At 36.4% G+C, this 19,228-nt stretch overlaps 1 protein-coding gene across 4 annotated transcripts; it reads right to left on the reverse strand.

Moving 5' to 3' along the window:
- Positions 1-994: 994 nt before the first annotated feature.
- LOC101212157 (mediator of RNA polymerase II transcription subunit 34) lies at positions 995-19,137 on the reverse strand. Of its 4 annotated transcripts, XM_011653373.2 has the most exons (21): positions 18,918-19,134; positions 18,695-18,812; positions 17,955-18,181; positions 17,290-17,436; positions 16,568-16,783; positions 16,284-16,388; positions 16,095-16,199; positions 15,897-16,019; positions 8,378-8,466; positions 8,064-8,100; positions 6,962-6,995; positions 6,424-6,476; positions 6,282-6,359; positions 6,128-6,193; positions 5,734-5,800; positions 5,529-5,582; positions 4,401-4,508; positions 3,150-3,214; positions 2,550-2,628; positions 1,904-2,118; positions 995-1,642 (listed from the first exon to the last, which is right to left on the reverse strand). In XM_011653373.2, the coding sequence occupies exons 2-21, from the start codon at positions 18,756-18,758 to the stop codon at positions 1,448-1,450; spliced, it is 2,127 nt and encodes a 708-aa protein (XP_011651675.1). In that variant the 5' UTR covers positions 18,759-18,812; positions 18,918-19,134; the 3' UTR covers positions 995-1,447. The 4 variants fall into 4 exon arrangements, with proteins under 4 accessions (XP_011651675.1, XP_011651674.1, XP_031738250.1 ...); XM_011653372.2 differs by having other exon boundaries at positions 18,695-19,134; XM_031882390.1 differs by lacking the exon at positions 6,128-6,193 and having other exon boundaries at positions 18,695-19,135.
- Between the last annotated feature and the right edge of the window lie 91 nt (positions 19,138-19,228).

Consider the following 19,228-nt stretch of genomic DNA (forward strand, 5'->3'; position numbering starts at 1 on the left):
TAATTGTTTAATAAAAGTTATTATTCAATTGCATACTATTGTATAATAATATCCATGAATATGTTATTATATTCTAAATGTCCCTAATCGATTATTATCGTGGGAGCAATAATAATTAAGATTAGTATGAGTTACAATTGATAATCATAGGACGATTATATGTAGAAAACATAAATTATAATCATATTTTATAATTGATATTCTTGACATGTTTGCATTATGATAATAGGACTAATGTTACTACATTTTCTAAATTGTAACAATAGCAAATTTAAAGTAGATAACCTTCTAATAACTCTTTGATATCATTAATTACTTGTCAAATTTATCATATTCACAATATGCAAGAAAAATGTTCTATGAACTATTTTTTTCTAAGAAACTTTATTATCTAATGTAATTTTTCTCAAAATATTATAAAAGGGAGGATGAAGATGTGAGTTGATGTGTTTGGAAAAGAGGGTTGTATCTTGAAGTTACAAAAATAATTGTAATTGAAAAGTGAATGGTTTATTAGAAGTTGTTTTTCCTTTGTTGGAAAGGTATCGTGAGAAATGACGTCACAATTCGGGTTTGGTTAAAATTTATTATTCAACAATTTGTATTGCAATGCTATGCTACAAATTTGATTTGATTTTATTTAGTTACATGGAGCCGGAAAAACTTCCATTGACCCTTTTGCTAAACACATACATTTTAATTTCTTAATTAGTGTCTCCAAACACAAATATTCAACTTCCAAACATGAACATTGAAACAATTTTTAACGTGTAATTTTCCCAAGCAAATGATCCAACTCGCATTCATAGGTCACTAGTTCTTAAAAATTTATTTTGATGCATCTAAAGCTATGCTTCTTGAAGAAGCAAGCCATCTTTTCCATTTTAAACCAAATCAAAACTTGTTTAGTCAACATGGATCGAACTCATGATCTCTTGGTAAGTTGACATTTTTACCACTAGGCCAATCAACTGTAGTTATTGAGAAAAAGTAATTGAATGCAGCAAATTCCTAAACTCAACTCATAAAATAGATATCAAATACATCAGTAATTGATCAAAGTGAACATAACACAACTACCATAATGTATGTACTACCAACCTCCGGTGAGAGTCAAAAAGTGATTTGATCCCACATTGAGTTTAGGTCATCTCCTTAAAGGTAAGAAGTTCAACCTTTCAACCTCATAATTGTTGTTTTAAAAAAGTTGAGTTTTGATCTATTAGTGCGATGAAGTGTATTCTTCATCGGATCAAGTTAGGATGACAGGAAGCAACTATGGCACATGGCAGGATGGGAGCAACTTAAAGAATAAGTGAACTTCTCTCAGCAATCAGGACTTCTTTCATAAATAGGAAATAAAAGATAATAGATGAGGAAGAAAGCGACAAACCAGAGGATTGGTTGTTATATTGGATCTTGACGACAAAATTATCAGTTGAATTCATCAGGCTTCTTCATCGCTGCTCTCAATAACAACGTGAGTGTCAATGGTTTTTGGTCTTTTTGGAGTCCTATTTTCATCTTCTTCTTGCTCTTCTTCGGAAGCATTTGGATTTTGACCAATGGACCATTTTTCTATTTCCTCCAGAATTCTATCCCCATACTTCTCTGCCTTCACTTTTCCAATCATTGTTTCCAACTGCAAATTAAAATCATTTAACATTTTCAGAATTTTAGATTTTTGAATGATAACTGCAGTCTAATTTGTTAAAAAGAAACTAGAAACAAAATAGTTATAAAAAAAGGTCTATTTTGATCTGGACCAGTGGGAACTCTTTGTAATCCTTCCATTCAGCTGCTTATAAAATAAATTGAACAAGACACCTATTAAGGCTTCCTAAGCAACCAGCAGACACCCTTTTCAAAATCAATACTTAAAATTGATGTTAAGAAGATTTGCCTGATCCAAGGAAGTAGGCTTTTGGGCACTTAAGACAACGATTTGCTGGGTCGAGAGCACTGAATGAGGGAATATGCCTCCGTCGATGGATGCAAGTTCCTTGCGTAGCTTGTCAAGCTTACACTCTAAACCTGATGGAGCAACACTTTTTCTTTTAGATTTAACACCAGTTACCTTTTGTTTGCCGGAAATCTCAATTTTCACGACCTTCTTCCCTGTAAGTAGAAAAATGTCAGCAAAGTCAATTATTATATTCCTTGTTGTAATCCTTCCCTGTAAGTAAAAAGTCACGACCTTCATAATTTTTCAAGTCAAGTAAATAGAATAACAATTGTACTTCGATAACCAAAGTGTGTTTCTCATTCTCTGAAATTGAAAATTATAATAATTGGATCCGTCCAACTTCAATTGTTGTATCAGGTCATTGGACTAGAGAAAGAAACCATACTTTTGAGGATAGATATTATTAACTGAAAAGTTGTTTAGAAATTAGGATACAGCGGTCTTAAATTTTTGTATGTTGAAACTTGAAAGAACGCAAAAATCATATCTACTTATGGCTTTAGAGCAATAACAAGGGAGAATAATTCTTTTAATTTTCAGTGTTTTCATATGGCCATTACTTGTTGGGAAAAAACATGCTGACCTTGCAATACTTGCCGAGCCAATGGCCCAACGGTAACATACGCATTAGTAGCATAAGCTGTATGCTGAAATTCTTCTTTCTGAAGCAACAGAAGATTATTTCAATGTCACACTGGGTAAGAAGAGAGAGAATATAGCAGGATAGATGTGCCAATCAACGAATAGAAAAAACTAACTACATGACATAGAAATTAGACAAATAGATAGAAGATTTACAATCAAATGAATAAAGGACAAGCAGCGTTTAGTATTAATCTTTAAGAACAATTATAATGTTTCATACTGTGAATAACGTGACACAAATTCCATTCTATATTTTAGCTTTGGAGGGGACCCGAGGAACATTTTAGAGCACGAGTAATTTGTATAGCTATATGATAAAATGAATACAGAAGGAGGGATCTCCAATCCCGATAGAACGTAAAGCAGTTACAGCAGTGCTCCTTATTTGTCTCAATTAGGAAAGGCAGGAAGAATAGTTTATATGGAGAACCTCAAAAATGCTATAAGATGCTAAATCCTCCATGGTTCTACCTCCCCCCACCTTCCCCTAGGTCTTCAATGTATTAAAGCAAGCTAGATAGAGAGAATGAATCCTTACCAAAACACGATCTAATAAAAGTTGTATGATAAGTTGCTCTATTTCCTCTTTCCTCAGGTCAGAAACTGAAATTAAAAATACACGTTAAGACTTCAAATAATGAAGTTCTCCAAACTGTCTTGCCAAGCAAAACAATTTCTATCAGACAACAAGAAATAACTTGAATAATAAAAGGATGGCATACACTCAAATGCACGTGGTAGGAAGGGGGTGAGAGGGAGAAAGAGGAGAAGCTTCACTAGTTTAAGATGCTAAAACTAAATGAATAATCAAAAGTTAAACAGAAAGCTAGTTAAGGAGTATTTTAAAGGTGATTTTTTCTAACTACATTCTGCAATTTTAAAGGTGACGTTAGGAGATGATGCCTCCAAGGAAGTGTCAATCTAGTTGAGATGTCCAAGTGCGCTTGTTCATCCTTAGGTTTTGCTCATTGTATAATTCTCTCGCACTATGAGTTTTGTTTCATTATATTTATTAATAAATAAATTTGTTCCTCTTTCTTTTTTTCTTTCTTTTTCTTTTTTAAATACTTGCTGGATTTTACTTATTTGATACTTGAATCTTCATCGTGTAAGTTAGTTAGCTCTTACTTTCAACTAATGTCTAGTTTTTTCTCTTTTCTTTATATACATGAGCGTCTGGGCCAACTTAAACGCACCTCGACTAATCTCACAAAGCAATCGGACATGCTTGCAAGTATGGCAACTGAAGCTCACACTTATAAATCTTGTTTTAATGCTGTTCACTGTATCATGGACAAATGCTTGATTTCTATAGTTTGGGGCAGAAGTGACAGAAAGTGTGTCCTCTTATCCTCCCCCAATATTTGTTGAACACTTGTATAAACATCAATTAGAGAGCTTTCTTGTAATCTCCTGTGACCTTAAACTTGGGAGGAAATCTTAATGTATATCTGCCTTCGCACACATCTCGTTCTCTTTTAATGATATATTATTTGTTTCTAAATAAAGAATAAAATATCATAGCATCCACCATCTGTCGTACAATACCTAATACCCAATAGATAAAGTTCATTTTCCAACACATGGTATGTATATATGTGTGTGTCTGTGCGCGTGCATGTATGCTAGGTAACGATGCTAATTAGGTGAACACAAGCATGTGAAAATTCAACAACCGCCTCAATTGGATAGTTTTAATTCTTTAACCATGTGAGATCATACATACAGGTTGTTTAGCAATCAATAGAAACTTGGGACAGTGAACAATATCATAAATCAGAAGACCAACCTAGACCATTGTGTTTTGTTTTCAATTTGTCTACTAACTGCAACATCGTCATCTTCTGGTTGCTCTTCTGTACATCTTGTAAGATTGAAATAATAACTCTAGCATGACCTATTAAAAAGATGAAGTATAGGACATCAAAATTAAAAGAAAAGTTCTCCTTGGAAAAGAAAAGAAAGAAAACTACAAAATAGGGTGTGGTGCTTCAGAAGAGAGAGAAGAAAGCAAGGAACTTTAAAACTATCATTTTTGCAATCATCTGTCGCTTGGCGGGAAGCCTCAATGACGGTGTACTTTCGATAACAATTAAACCCTTGTACTTGATATTTGTAAAAATCTGGCCCTTTTTGTTTATATTATTTCCATTCCGTCAGCCGGCCACCCCTCTCTCCTTCCACTAGGAACTTAGGAATATACCATGACTGTTCATTCAAGCACCAAATGCAGGGTTGCTTTAGTATGGAGGTGGCAGACATGTCATGAAGTTGGTCCTCTTCAAACACAATTCTGGGAAGTTTAGCCAGCCAGTAGAGCCTCCGAGGTAGAAGACAACAGAACCTAACCAGCTCAGAGGTGGATGCCTATGCTTCCAATTTGTGTATATAAATGAAATCCCTTCACCTTCCTCTTCTTCAGTTCAAGGTTGATGATTGAGTGATTGCTGTCATTGCAGGTCAGCAGAAGGATAAATGGGAGGACAGCTGACTACAGAAAATAATGTCAAATTTAATAGAAAGGGCTCAACTTTTACAATTATGTAAGTTTAGGGGTTTAATTTTTACAATAGAAAGTTTAAGCTTGTGAAAGTTTGTATAATTTTGGTTGCAGCTTTTATTTTCTCTCTCCTTGAGAGGGTTTCTACTCCTAAACCTTAAAGTCCTTTTCATTACATCAATGAGAACTTGTTTCTTGTTACAAAATAAAAAGCATGAGTCCAATTTTTGCAATTATGCAAGTTTGAGGTTAAATTTTTATAGTTGAAAGATTAGGGGTGCAATGCAATTGTAGCAGCCCTTTAGGACGGTTTGTGAATTTTCCTCTATTAGAGAGGAGATCTGCAAGGGACATAATGTAGTAAAGAATGACCTCTTAAAGAAATAGGCATCAGAAAAAAAAGTTGAAGAAACATACTACAGACATCCACTTCTTTAACCTCGCTGGCAACTGCGCACAAATCACACATCCCTGAAAATTTTAAACTGTTATTCATTTTTCCAAAAAGAAAAATAGTTAGTGTTCACAGAACACCCTGCTTCCCCCCCCCCCCCCCCCCCCCCCCCCGGACCCCCCTTCCAATAAACAAATACTAATTTTAAAAAATGTGGGGAAGAGGTACCATTGCAATCTTTCAGTGGCTCAGCAAAATGTCGGAAAAAGACACTGCGGCGACATTGTCTTCTAGACTGCAATAATTAAAAAATAATAATCATCATAAAAATATATTGAAATGAAGATGAAGATGTTTAATATCATCTCAACTGTCAACTAACATGAAGTAAAAAAAAAATGAAATGAAGATGTTTAATGCTAAATTTTCCTTCTCTCATCTGAAGTAGAAATCTCCAAAATTATCTTGTCTATTTACAAACAAAGAGATTTGAAAAGAAGGAAAGGGAAGGGAAACGGTAAAATATTTTTTTAATTGAACTAACACCTCTGCAATTATATCGTTCTTTTATTAATTAAAAAAAGTAATCAAACACTTTTTGATTTAATTGTAAAGATAATACCTGACAATATTGAACAATACCATAGAGATTCTCCAATCCAGAATTCTCATAAAATACCATTGAACTCTGGAAAGGATGACAGCATATATTAGTAAATCTAAGGGAAGTTGAATGATACACATAAGCTCATCCCAATGCCCCAAAAACTACTTACTTGTCTTGGGACATCACCAGGCCTATAGTAAAGTAGGCATTCAGATGGAAGCCCATCCCGTCCAGCTCGTCCACTTTCCTGCAACAGAAGAAGTCACAAAAGGAGAGCATTGAATACAATGCATGTTTAGTAAGAGAAGGACCTGATAGTATGTTTCCATTGATTTGCTCAGACTGTGATGGATAACAAACCTGACTACAAACAGTAATTCATAATTAGGTTTCAATTGTCAGATAAAATTTAACAAAAAACAAAACTGCATCATAAAAATTAAAATTGAAAAACATACACATACACATACACACACCATTGACCTTCCTATTCTCTCATCTTCTCCCTTCTATTCACCTCTATGTTTGCCCCATCTTTCCTTCACCTTTTTCAATTGCAAGGACCGATGAATAGAGTTCATCCTTTTTGTCTTAACTTTTTCAAGACAAGAAACATGAAATATAATCCAACTGTGAAATGGATACCCTATTCGCACAAATTTTAACCCAAGATTTTGAAAATGACAAAAAAGTATTATCACTTAGCGCCTGTCCAAGTATTATGCATGGGCTATAATCAAACACAAAATTGACAAACAACCATTTTTCATGAAAATTTGTGGCTGAAAGAGAAAAATAGGAAGAAGTCACACAGCATTGTCAAAGGCAAAAATTAGCAAAGAAACTAACCATCCGGTTTGTTGATTCCCATACCAAAGGCCACCTGAAATGCCAAAGCACTTCAAGCTATCAGATTAGTCAACAAATGCAATGCCTTTAAGAAGCTAGAAAATGAAAAGTTGCTGCAAGATTAAATGTTCACTCTTTATAATAAGATCTCAAAAGGTCACCTAAACTGGGTTCAGTTCATTGGCATTGAGATATGGAACATTTGGTATGAAGTGTGGGAAAATGGGTTCAAAAAAACTCATGTTCCTGTTGGACATTGCATTGCCATCCTAAGCCCAACAGAAATAGTTAATAAAAAATTTAATTACTCATCAATTTCCTTTATTGTAATTAATGAGTATTCACTATTTACAATGTCAAAGAAAACTTATTAAGCCTGAATTTTATTTATCAACAACGGGGAAGTTTTAAGAGCTTCCCGATCTCTCCCAATTCTCCATAATTCCAATTATAAGATGATATATAAAAGATGCCCCCCTTCCTCGAATTACAGAGTATTTAAAGAAAACAAACGACATAACTACTATAACAAACTCATGGCCCCATTTCATCAAAAAACAAAACAAAACAAACTCATGGCCCCATTTCTTAAAAATAAAATAAAAAACCAACAAACAAACAATCTCACGGCCCCATATCTAACAAAACTCCTAAGGGCCCACCATAACGCTTTTTTTCTCACTCCATCCCTTCTTGTGCCTACATGTAAAAACCTTTATTCCCAAGGCCTTATCACAGATTTAATTTAACTTTATACAGTTAGTCAAATTATTATTATTAAATATACAACCATAATTTAGGTAATACATACAAGAATCTCAATCACATTTTAGAAAAACCATTGACAATACCTTACATGGTCATCTCACTTTCCAGTTTCCACCATTCTATGTACAAGTTTCCTATATCCATTAATACTTGACAAACGCCCAACCCATATAAGCAGAGATTATCATAATATCCCATTTTTATTCATCGGAAGGAGATACCTTTGGTTGAATACTTAAAATGTATCTTCTTTATCTTTTGGAATAAAATCGGTGCCCAATCCCTCCCCACCCACACGCACAAAAGAGACAAGGAAAAACCAAATTATGCATACCGTGCCAACAATGACCTGCAGCCTAGAATTGCTCCACCTGTGATAGAAAATATTCATAGCATATTGAAGAAACTTGATAAATGGAATCAGTAATCAAGCAGTGTATTTGCAATCTAAATTCATTTAGTATAGGAGCAGTGATGCTCATGCTTTTTAGAAAGTGATAAGTGGCCAAGCTTAAGTCTGAGTTTTATCCTTCTATATTGTTATTAAAGATATCCTGCCTTCAAAAGTGGCAAGCCAATCTGCTTTCTCCAAAATTCCGCATTCAAAATACAGTTCATAAACATTGACCAGCATAAGAATGACATTACCGCATATGAACTTTCTCACGTGCAACAGAATCCATATCAGCATGATAGTGGTCAGCAGAAATACCCCTCAGACGTAACTCCTTTGCAACCTACAAGTCTTGAAGAAATAAGAGAAACACAAGCTTCTGGTATCACGTATAAACCAGATCTCACATTATAATCAGATGAGCCAAACAATCCACAACAACGACAGCCAAATTACAAACCCTCATGAAAAATAGTAGCACTTGTATGACAAACGATTTGCAAATCTCCCTTTAAACTATTTCTCATAGAAAATAAAACTGTCCATTGACTGTGCGAAATGGACAAACGAGTGTACTAGAAAATCCAAAAAATAAAATAAAATAAAAGAGCGAGCGATGCATTAAGACGTCATAAAGAGAAACCTGCGGTATCGTACATCAATTAGCTAAAAATTGGCCCATGTCATAACCTTTATTTCTACTTGTTTTTTCTCCTTTTGTTGTCTATTTTCATAAAAGTTCAAAAATAAAAAGAGGCTCTAGCAAAAATAGCAAAAAAAATTATGATAATAGAGCCCATGTCACTACATTTTCTAAATTGCAAAAATAGCAAATTTAAAAGCCGATAACCCTATTGATTACCGTTTGATAGCCCTTCATCCTATGATTACCGTCTGATAGTAGCCTGATATCTCTAATTTTGCCATTGTCACAATAGCAAAAAAATAAGTGTCATGATCTGTTTTTTCTAAAAGCTTTTAATTTGAAGCAATTTCCCAAATAAAAATGGTTGTTAAAAGCATCTATTTTTCTTTTATTAAAAAGAATAACAGTTATCAAATGGCCCATACCAACTTCCTAAATTTCAAAATTTATCGTTGAAGATTCTTTCTTTCAATTCAAATCATATCTCCCAGAAGATTGAAGCGATCTGATCCACCCTTTCAAGCTAAAGGAACATTGATCAAGAATGCTTCTAATCCTATCAGCTGGTGCTGAAGAGTGAAGATTACCATGTCAGCTAAAAATGATCCGCATTAATTGCCAAAATTCTGCAGAAATCTATGACAGCAAGAATTTTCTCGATCACCACCTAATAGTTTTATTAAACCACCTATTCATCCAAAAGCTTAAGCTAGTGGTTGAAGAAAAATTTAATTATAAATCACCAACACTCCCCCTCACTTGTGGGCTTATTGAAAGGACCAACAAGTGGAATCAATTTTACCTCACTTTTGGGTTTGAAATATTTGAAAGGCCCAACAAGTGGAAATTGATTTTAATTGGGGAGGAAACGACAATGCAGTGGTTTGAACATATGACCTCCCTGGACCACCTGCTCTGATACCATATTAAACCACCGATTCATCCAAAAGCTTAAGCTAGTGGTTGAAGGCAAATTTAATTATATATCACCAACAAGTTTCATTCATATTTTATATATATATATCAAGAGTTTTCAAGCTAGCTTGCAAGTACCACAACTATTCTCACGTGACAACCCTTTATGAAAACAACTTTCATTGAGAGAAAAATAAAAGAATACACGAGTATACAAAAAAAAAACCCACAAAAGGGAGTTCCCTTTACAAAAAGAGACTCCAACTATACAAAATAATGCCTAGAGAATAGTTACAAAAAGTCATTGAAATCGAAGTCCACGAAGAAACATGAAAGTGTTCGGGGGACCAAACTTCCCTAAAATCCCTTTCCACGCCCCTAAACACTCTACTATTCCACTCACCACACAAATAAGATTGCACACACCCCAACAAGCCATAAAAAATGGCACTCTCCCCAAATGGCGGATTGAGGAGAACTCCTTAATCATAGTGTTAGAATTAGTGCATTTAGTCAAATGAAAGATTTTCCCTAATATCCTTTCCTTTTTATCATAAGTTGTTACCTATTTATTTTCCCTCTTGTATCTTTTGTTAATACGAGAGAAATTAATAAGAAAGTCAATCGTGGTTTTCTCCCGATACTCGAGTTTCCATGTAACTTGTTGTCTACTTTACTTAAGCGCTTCTAACATGGTATTAGAGCAAGGTAAAAAGGAAACCCTAGACAGGGGTGTAGATGAAACCCAAATAGAAACAGCCACCATCGCCGCCGAGATCGCCGCCGCCATGGAAAAGCTGCTCCACCAGCTTCAAAAGACGCCGGTTGTCACAGTGGGCCTACCCTCGAAGTCAGTCCGAGTAGCCCAGTGGCAGAAACTAGCTGCACGCGCTTCAATTAATCGCCCATGTGCCGTCGCTCAACACCTCCACTACTCAGCTAGTCTACTCCCACTTGTCTTCCCAAGTCCAGCCACAATACCCTTCTGGTCAGTCACACCTCCACGCGTCGTTGCTGCCCTTGGTTTATGGACTGCCATCATTTCACGCACTGCTGTCCTTTGATTCTTTACAGCTGCCGCGCGTCCATGGTACCAGGATCGATCAAGTCCATTATAGATCAAGGTCTGAGGTTGGTGAATCTTCGACGCCAATCCAAACCAACCGACTTGCCAATGTATTCCAAGAACCCACTAACTTCACTCCTAACTTGTCCTCAAAATTATATAACAAGTTCTCTGGCACCATCTACAGGTGCCTTTCCAAGAGAGAAAACTGAATGGCCAGAATTACTTTTCCTGGTCTCAATCGATCAAGATGTTTCTTGAGGGTCTGTCACTAATTCAGTTTTCTGACAGGGTATATTCTTTGTCCCCCACCCAGTGAAGCCCTGGAACATTTATGGAGAGGGGAGAACTCATTTATTTGGTCCATGTTGATTAATATTATCGAATCACAAATAGGCAAGCCTCTACTTTTTGCATCAACTGCGAAGGATCTATGAGACACAACTCAGAAACTCTATTCAAAGTGTCAGAACACTTCTCGTTTGTATAAATTGAGGAAACAAGTCCATGATTGCAAGCAAGAAACTCTAGATGTAACCTCCTACTTCAATAAACTTTCTCTACTCTGGCAAAAGATGGACCTGTGCAGAGAGACAGTGTGGGATACTCCAATTAATGGTATACAGTATGCTAGACTTGAAGAAACTTATCAGATTTATGACTTCCTTGCAAGTCTCAACCCCAAGTTTAAAATTGTATGTGGTTGTATACTTAGACAGAGACCTCTTTCCTCCTCATGGAAGTGTGTTATGAAGTCCTTAAAGAAGACCGTACAAATGCCATGAGTGTTCTAACTACACCTACTACTAACTCCACTGCCTTCAGTGCTAGATCCTCGACCCATGATAGTGAGAAGAATAGCGGGAAACCAATCCCTATCTGTGAGCATTGCAAGAAATAATGGCACGCTGAGGATTAGTGTTGGAAACTTTATGGTCGTCCCCCTGGAGGTAAGAAACGTCCCTCCAATGATAAACAGAATTCTGGGCATGCTTATATAAGTGAGTCTACTGGCACTTCTCAACCATTTGACCATACTGTAAACGAGAACGATCCCAATCCACCTTCCACTCTAGGAGCCATTGCTTAGTTTGGTATGCCTCAGTCCCTTAGTCTTATCATTATTGATGGGAAAAAGCCTTGGATCCTAGACTTGGGAGCTACAGATCACTTGGCAGGTTCCTCTGAAAATTTTGTTTCTTATATTCTGTGTGCTGGTAATGAAAAGATCATAATAGTTTATGGTTCTTTAGCTCCAAATTGTTGGGAAGGGACAAATTTTTCCTTACGAAGGACTATCCCTCCAAAATGTTTTGCATGTGCCTAAGATTTTCTATAATTTGCTATCTATAAGCAAGATCACTAGTGAGCTGAACTGCAGAGCTACTTTCTTACCTAAATCTGTTTCTTTTCAGAACTTGAGCTCGGGGAGGATGAACGGCACTACCCGGCATGGCAGGGGACTCTATCTCCTTGACGATGATACCTCCACTAGTAGTATCTCTAAAACTAGTTTATTGTCTTCATGTTTTACTATTTTCAAACAAGATTGTATGTTGTGGTATTTTCGATTGGGCCATCCAAACTTTACATATATGAAGTATTTATTTCCCCATCTCTTCTCTAAAGTTGATGTCTCTTCTTTATCTTGTGATGTATGTATTCGGGCCAAATGACATCGGGTCTCCTTCCCCTCTCAACTATATAAACCAACCCAACCATTCACCATTATCCATAGTGACATTTGGGGTCCATCCAAGGTCACTACCTCCTCTGGGAACAGTGGTTTGTGACTTTTATTGATGATCATACCTGCCTTACCTACGTCTTTGTTATCATTGATAAATTTGAGATTTCCTCTATTTTTCAGAATTTCTATCACACCATTGAAACATAGTTCAATGTAGAAATTGCAATTCTTCGAAGTGATAATGGTCGGGAGTTTCAAAACCGTACCCTTAGTGAATTCCTAGCCTCTAAGGGGATAGTTCATCAGAGCTATGTGCTCACACTCCTTAACAAAACAGGGTTGCCAAGCCGAAAATTCATCACCTTTTGAAAGTAGCTCGTTCCCTTATGTTGTCTACTTCCCTTCCTTCATATCGATGGAGAGATGTTGTTCTTATTGTAGCTTATCTCATCAATAGGATGCCTTCTCGTGTTCTCCACCTTCAGAATCCCTTTGATCGTCTCAAGGAGTCGTATCCCTCTACCCGCCTAACTCCTAAGCCTCTTTCGTGTGTTTGGATGTACAACCTATGTCCATAGCTTTGGCCCTAATCAAACCAAATTTACCCCTTAGGCTCAGGGTGTGTACTTGTTGGGTATCCTCTTCATCAGCGGGGTTATAAATGTTTCTATCGTCCTTCCCGTAAATACTTTGTCCCTATGGATGTCACATTTTGTGAGGATTGGCCCTTCTTTCCCATTAGTCATCTTCAAGGGAAGAGTGCGAGTGAAGAGTTTAACTCTACCAATCCTACTCCTATTACCTTACCTTACCTGACTCTGATCCTCATCCCACGGTCCTACCTACAAACCAAGTTCCCTGAAAAACTTACCATAGGAGAAATCTCAAAAAGGAAAGTGAGTCTTCTATTGATCAGTCGGCTCCAGTCCAAGACTCTAAACCTCCTCGAGATCAAGGTGTGACTAATCCTATTGAACCATGTGTTGATAGTAAAATAAGTGAGAATGACAGGTCTAATATTGTTGTTCTTGAAGATATGGGAGAAAAAGATAGTGTTGATGAGACTGAGGTCAGTGCAGAAATTGGTGGTAATGAGGCTAAACAGGGTCATTCAAGTAATCTTGATGAGTATGATCCTTCTCTGGACATTCCCATTGCACTGGGAAAAGGCACCTGGTGCTACATGAAGCACCCCAATTTTAACTATGTTTCCTATGATAGTGTCTATCTCTACAGTTTAGAGCCTTGACTCTATCGTGATACCGAACAATATCACATTGCTTTAAAGTGTCCTAAGTGGAAAACTGTTGTTATGGAAGAGGTGAGGGTCCTTGAAAAGAATAAGACTTGGGAGATCTGTGCTCTCCCCAAGAGACATAAAATTGTGGGATGTAAATGGTTGTTCACACTCAAATACAAGGTAGATGAAACCCTTGACAGACACAAGGTGAGGTTAGTTGCAAAAGGATTTACTCAGACCTATGATGTTGATTACTCGAAAACGTTTTCCTTACTTTCTAAACTAATAATTAGAGTCATGTATTTGTTGATGTGAACAAAGACTGGCCTCTATATCAGCTAGATGTTAAGAATGCGTTCTTGAATGAAGACCTGGAAGAGGAAGTCTATATGAGCCCCCCAGGGTTTGAAGCTTAGTTTGGTCATCGAGTTTGTAAACTTCAGAAATCTTTATATGTACTGAAACAATCACGGAGAGCATGGTTTGATAGGTTTACTACCTTTGTCAAGTCCCAAGGGTATAGCCAAGGGCACTCTAACCACACTTTGTTTACAAAAGTCTACAAGGCTAGGAAGATTGCAGTATTGATTGTTTATGTTGATGATATTGTTTTATTTGAGGATAACACTGTTGAAATCATCCAACTGAAAAAGAGGATGGGTGATGAATCTGAAATCAAAGACTTGAGAAATCTGAAATATTCCCTTGGGATGAGATAGCTAGATCTAAAGAAGATATCTTCGTATCTCAGAGAAAGTATACCCTTGATTTGTTGACTGATCCAGGTATGTTGGGATGTCACCCTACTGATACTCTCATTGTATTCAACTGTAAACTGGAAAATTCAATTGATAAAGAACAATATAAGCACCTTGTGGGGAAGTTGATTTACTTGTCTCATACTCAACCATATATTTCCTATGCTATGAGTGTCGTTAGCCAGTTCATGCAGGCTCCCTATGAGGAACACATGGAGGCGGTTAACAAAATCTTGAGGTACTTAAAAACAACTGGTAAAGGATTGATGTTCAAAAAGGCGTGGAAAGCAATTGAGGCCTATACTGACTCTGACTAGGCAATTTCTGTTGTTGATATAAAATCCACCTTCGGTTATTCTACCTTTATATGGGGCAATCTTGTAACTTGGAGGAGTAAAAAGCAAGGGGTCGTAACTAGAAGCAGTGTTGAGGCTGAGTACAAGGCTACGAGTTTAGGGATATGTGAGGAAATTCGGCACCGGAAAGTTTTATTTGATCTTCATTAGGATTGTGAGGTGTCAATGAAATTATTATGTGATAACAAGGCCGCTATTAGTATCGCCAACAATCCAGTTCAACATGATAGAGCTAAACATGTGGAGATTGATCGACACTTCATTAAAGAAAGAATGGACAATGGTAGCTCATGCACCATACATTCTCTCGAGCCAACAGGTTTCTGATGTTCCTACCAACGGGCTTCTCAAACAGAACTTTGACTTTTGTGTTAGCAAGTTGGGTCTCATTATATCTACGTCCCAACTTGAGGAGAACTGTTAGAATTAGTGGGTTTGGCCTAAGGAAGGATTTGCCCTAATATCCTTTCCTTTTCTATCATACGTTGTAACCTATTTATCTTCCCTCATGTATCTTTTGATAATATGAGAAATTAATAAAAAAGTCAATCGTGGTTTTTCTCTCGGTACTCGGGTTTCCACCCAACTCGGTGTCTGCTTTACTTTACCGCTTTTAACACATAGCACTAACGTCTCTTTGATGAGCATACATCATATCAAATGTCTGGAGGAAAGAATCCCAAACAAAACTCGCAAAATCACAACTCCTGAGAATATGATCTACACGTCTCATGAGACAACCATTTGACCCTACTACATTTAGTTGTCAAGTAACTCATTGGAGGGAACATGGCTTGAACTTATTCCTCTATGCCTGTTTTTTAAAATTTATTTACATGGCCTTTGTTGACCATTAGGCACACCCATGGTGGCTCCAAATAGTTCCATCGTACATTGTTAATTTTTATAGTTAGCTGATAACCCCTAAACTATTTCTTAGGGTGTGAATCCTGATCATTTTCTTATGGGTTGACTGCTTAATATATTGCTCTATATCAGTCAGATTGAACAGGTTCTAGAACTATTTTTCATTTAAGCTAATATATAAAGGTTTACTACAATCGAAGTAGTCCAGATGAAGCATAGAGATTTAGATACAGACCTGCTCGCACTCCTTTCGGGAAAAGCAGTATATTATCCCTGATTCATTGTTAGGATAAGATTCTTGTATAAATTCAGCTATTTGATCTATCACCACCTTGCTAACAGATGACTTTTCCCTTACCTGTAGTACATTGAATAAATCATTAAGTAGGAATCTCCCAAAATACCATTTCTCTCGACAAGGTTTACACTATACCATGTAAAAGAGATTCGGTCTATTGACTGTACTGACAAATTTAACATATTTGGGGATGCGAAGCATCTCAACCAGATCATTTTGGACCCTCTGAGTGGCAGTTGCCTAAAAGAATTTAAACAATGTAGTCATTTAAAAGATCGAATATACAAGATAGCCATTTACCACAAAGGTAGAATAATAACATACAGTCAAAGCAATCACAGGAGCATTTGGAAACTGAGTCTTCAAAATACCAAGATTCTTGTAGTCAGGTCGAAAGTCATGGCCCCACTGACTACAGCAATGAGCCTCCTACAGAGACAGACAAATAAGTCCAAAAAAATCTCTTTCTTGCATGTCAAAACTCATTATTCATTGAAATGCGAATACCAACTTAATAAAAATATTAATTCTAACCTAAAAGGTATGGTTTTGGGGAATTTTACATAGGTACTAAAGGAAGAAATTCTGCTATTAATAGATATACTCACGTCAATTGCAATAAGAGAAAGACGACCAGCATGATAGCACTTTTCAAGTTTAGACATAAATCTCTTGCTCTTTGATACCTTTTCTGGTGTGACATATAATATTTTCATACTCCCTTCACCCTTTTCAAGATTCTTGTATATGAGCTTCTCGTCTTCTTTACTAGTTGCTGATGTAAGCATAGATGCTGAAATTCCTAAAGCAGCCAAACCCATAACCTGAAAAAAAAAAAAGGTGTTCTTGATCAAAAGACATGATTTACCTGATGAAATTATTACACGAAGTGAAATAAAGGTGTTCATACTCAAGCCAATTCCTGTGTAGTTCCCCTTTTTTTTTCCCAAAACTCAATGTTAAACAAAAATATTATTTATGGAAAAATTAGAAACAACCAAAAGTATAGAATTTCTTCTAGATCAAATAAATCAAAACCAGCAGGCTGAGGTATTATCTAATCCAAAACGTAAAATTGAAAGAATATAAACTTGACAGAACCTACTCAGTGAGCCAGTTTGATGGTCTTTCAATTGCTTATTGTAATTTACACCTCTATTAACAGAACTTAAAGTTAGGCAAACTGACAGAACCTACTTGGTATACCAGTTTGGTCAATCTTTCAGTTTCTTTCTATTGTAGTTTACACTACTTACAGAACTTAACATTTTTTTTTTATTGAACACACAGAACTTAACATCAAAACACGAAAAATATAACTAGAAGGTACCTGATCCTGAATCAAAGAAAGCAAAGGACTGACAACCAGAGCAATGCCATCATATAGAAGAGCTGGTAGTTGGTAACAAAGACTCTTCCCACCTCCAGCAGCCATAATCACCAAAACATCTCTCCCACTCATGACAGCATTGACAATCTACTTTTATGCGAAGAAGATTAGTAAATCTACTCACAAAGAGTAGGGGAAAAAAGCACCACAAAGACAACTTCTATAGTTCAAACATATTTTCTTAAGTTGATTACAGGTAAATATTCGTAGACTTGAATAATAGTGGGAAAATCAAGGTTGTTCTTCTAAATAAGAACAATCAAATGAATAGCATAGATAGGTTTGTGTTGTTTTCCGAGTAAACAGCAGCTCGCTCACGATCATTATTGGTCCATTGGTTGAGTATGCCATGTAAGTGGTAATCATGGTAGTCTGTCAGAGACTTAGAGGTAGTTACTTATATTGATTCGTATATTATGCTAGGCTACAATTGATTTCACTTTATTCCAGAGAAACTATAGTACATACTTCACCAAAGTAAACCTGCATTTAACAACAAGATGGCTTGCTCTATTTTCACTTTTTATCTTTAACCATTTAGCTAATAAACAACAGAGTCAAAATTATAAAATACATATGAGAATAGAAACCAAATATAACTATACCTCTCGCTGGTTTGCACGATATGAGGATATGCCAAAAATGTTCAATTTAACGTCATCCGCTTCAGAATCCCATTTAAATGAACCAGACCAATTTTCTGAATTCGTAGAAGTCCCTGTACCCTGGCTAACGGAATCTTCCGTTTCATTGCAGAGTTCTAACAAAGACTGCAGCTCTGACTTTCTTTGATACAAGTTGTCTTGGCGTTCCAGAAGTAGATTTATTTCAGCTGCAGAAAGATAAAACTCTATGACCCGAAACATGAGGACAACCCAAAATAACTAAATTGCCTTACCCATTGTGCTAAAATTAAAATCGATCAATTTTTAAAAAGTAAGCTCTATACTGAGATGTAATCAACATATAAGGCACGCAGTTTATAAAGAAATTCATAAATCTTCATAAATAAACTGTTGAAGATCATATCCATTCGATCACAAAGATAGTCTAAACAATGCGAGCTTCGGCAGTGTGGGAGATTCTAACTGCTGCGAGACATACAATGCGAAATAACCACTAACATGGAAGTAAGAGATTGATTAAACCGAAACAAAACACAAATTTTCAGTTCCATTAAGGACTTCCACCACTTCATGCAAAGATTTTCCCGAACTTTCAACTCCTTACGCAAGAGTTAGCACGAGTTAAACACAGAAGCAGCAATGAAACAATAGACATTTAGGCATACATTATAAAGAATAAAGGAACACAAAAATAGAGAAAATGATGACTAAATAAGCACCTTGGACTTCGTTTATCTGCACTTCTACGTTGAGAAGCTCCTCCAATACCTCTTCAGGGTTCATCTCAAGATCGCAAATTAGAGTCCAGCTTTTGAACAAAGGTAATCAAAACGGAACCTGTAGAGTCAGATTAATGTGAGGAGGTCAGAGAAGTGGATGATGGAAATGAAGGTCGAGACAGCAACAGCCATTGACTCCCAAGACGCCTGAAGATGAACCCACGTTTACGAAATTGGCAAGGTTCTGTGTTGTGGAGCCAGAAGAATTAGCAGAGTTTCGGCAGATCGCCTCGCCGGAATTTGGCTGCCTAGCCGTCGTCGGATTCCCCCCTACCGAGTTCTAGTCAGGTGAGTATTATTCTTGGTGCGTGTAACCGAGTGCTGTAGTTTGGTGTTAGTGTATATTTGGTTACTCCAAGATCCCTCCATCTCTTTTACCTTTAGTTCACTCACCAAAATGTGCATCACATATTTGAATTAACAAATTTTAAGTGAGGTCGCAATTATTATTAATTTTAAATAGTTCTTCAAATG

The sequence above is a fragment of the Cucumis sativus genome, chromosome 3, assembly GCF_000004075.3.
Source record: "Cucumis sativus cultivar 9930 chromosome 3, Cucumber_9930_V3, whole genome shotgun sequence".
Classification (NCBI taxonomy): domain Eukaryota; kingdom Viridiplantae; phylum Streptophyta; class Magnoliopsida; order Cucurbitales; family Cucurbitaceae; genus Cucumis; species Cucumis sativus.

Bases quoted from the DNA above. Each gene is read 5' to 3' on its own strand.
- LOC101212157 (XM_011653373.2), bottom strand. From the start codon at position 18,758: ATGAACCCTGAAGAGGTATTGGAGGAGCTTCTCAACGTAGAAGTGCAG. The intron at 16,020-16,094 runs GTATAGTGTAAA...AATGTACTACAG, and splicing joins GACCGAATCTCTTTTACATG to GTAAGGGAAAAGTCATCTGT. The intron at 6,194-6,281 runs GTAAGTAGTTTT...CATCCTTTCCAG, and splicing joins CTGGTGATGTCCCAAGACAA to AGTTCAATGGTATTTTATGA.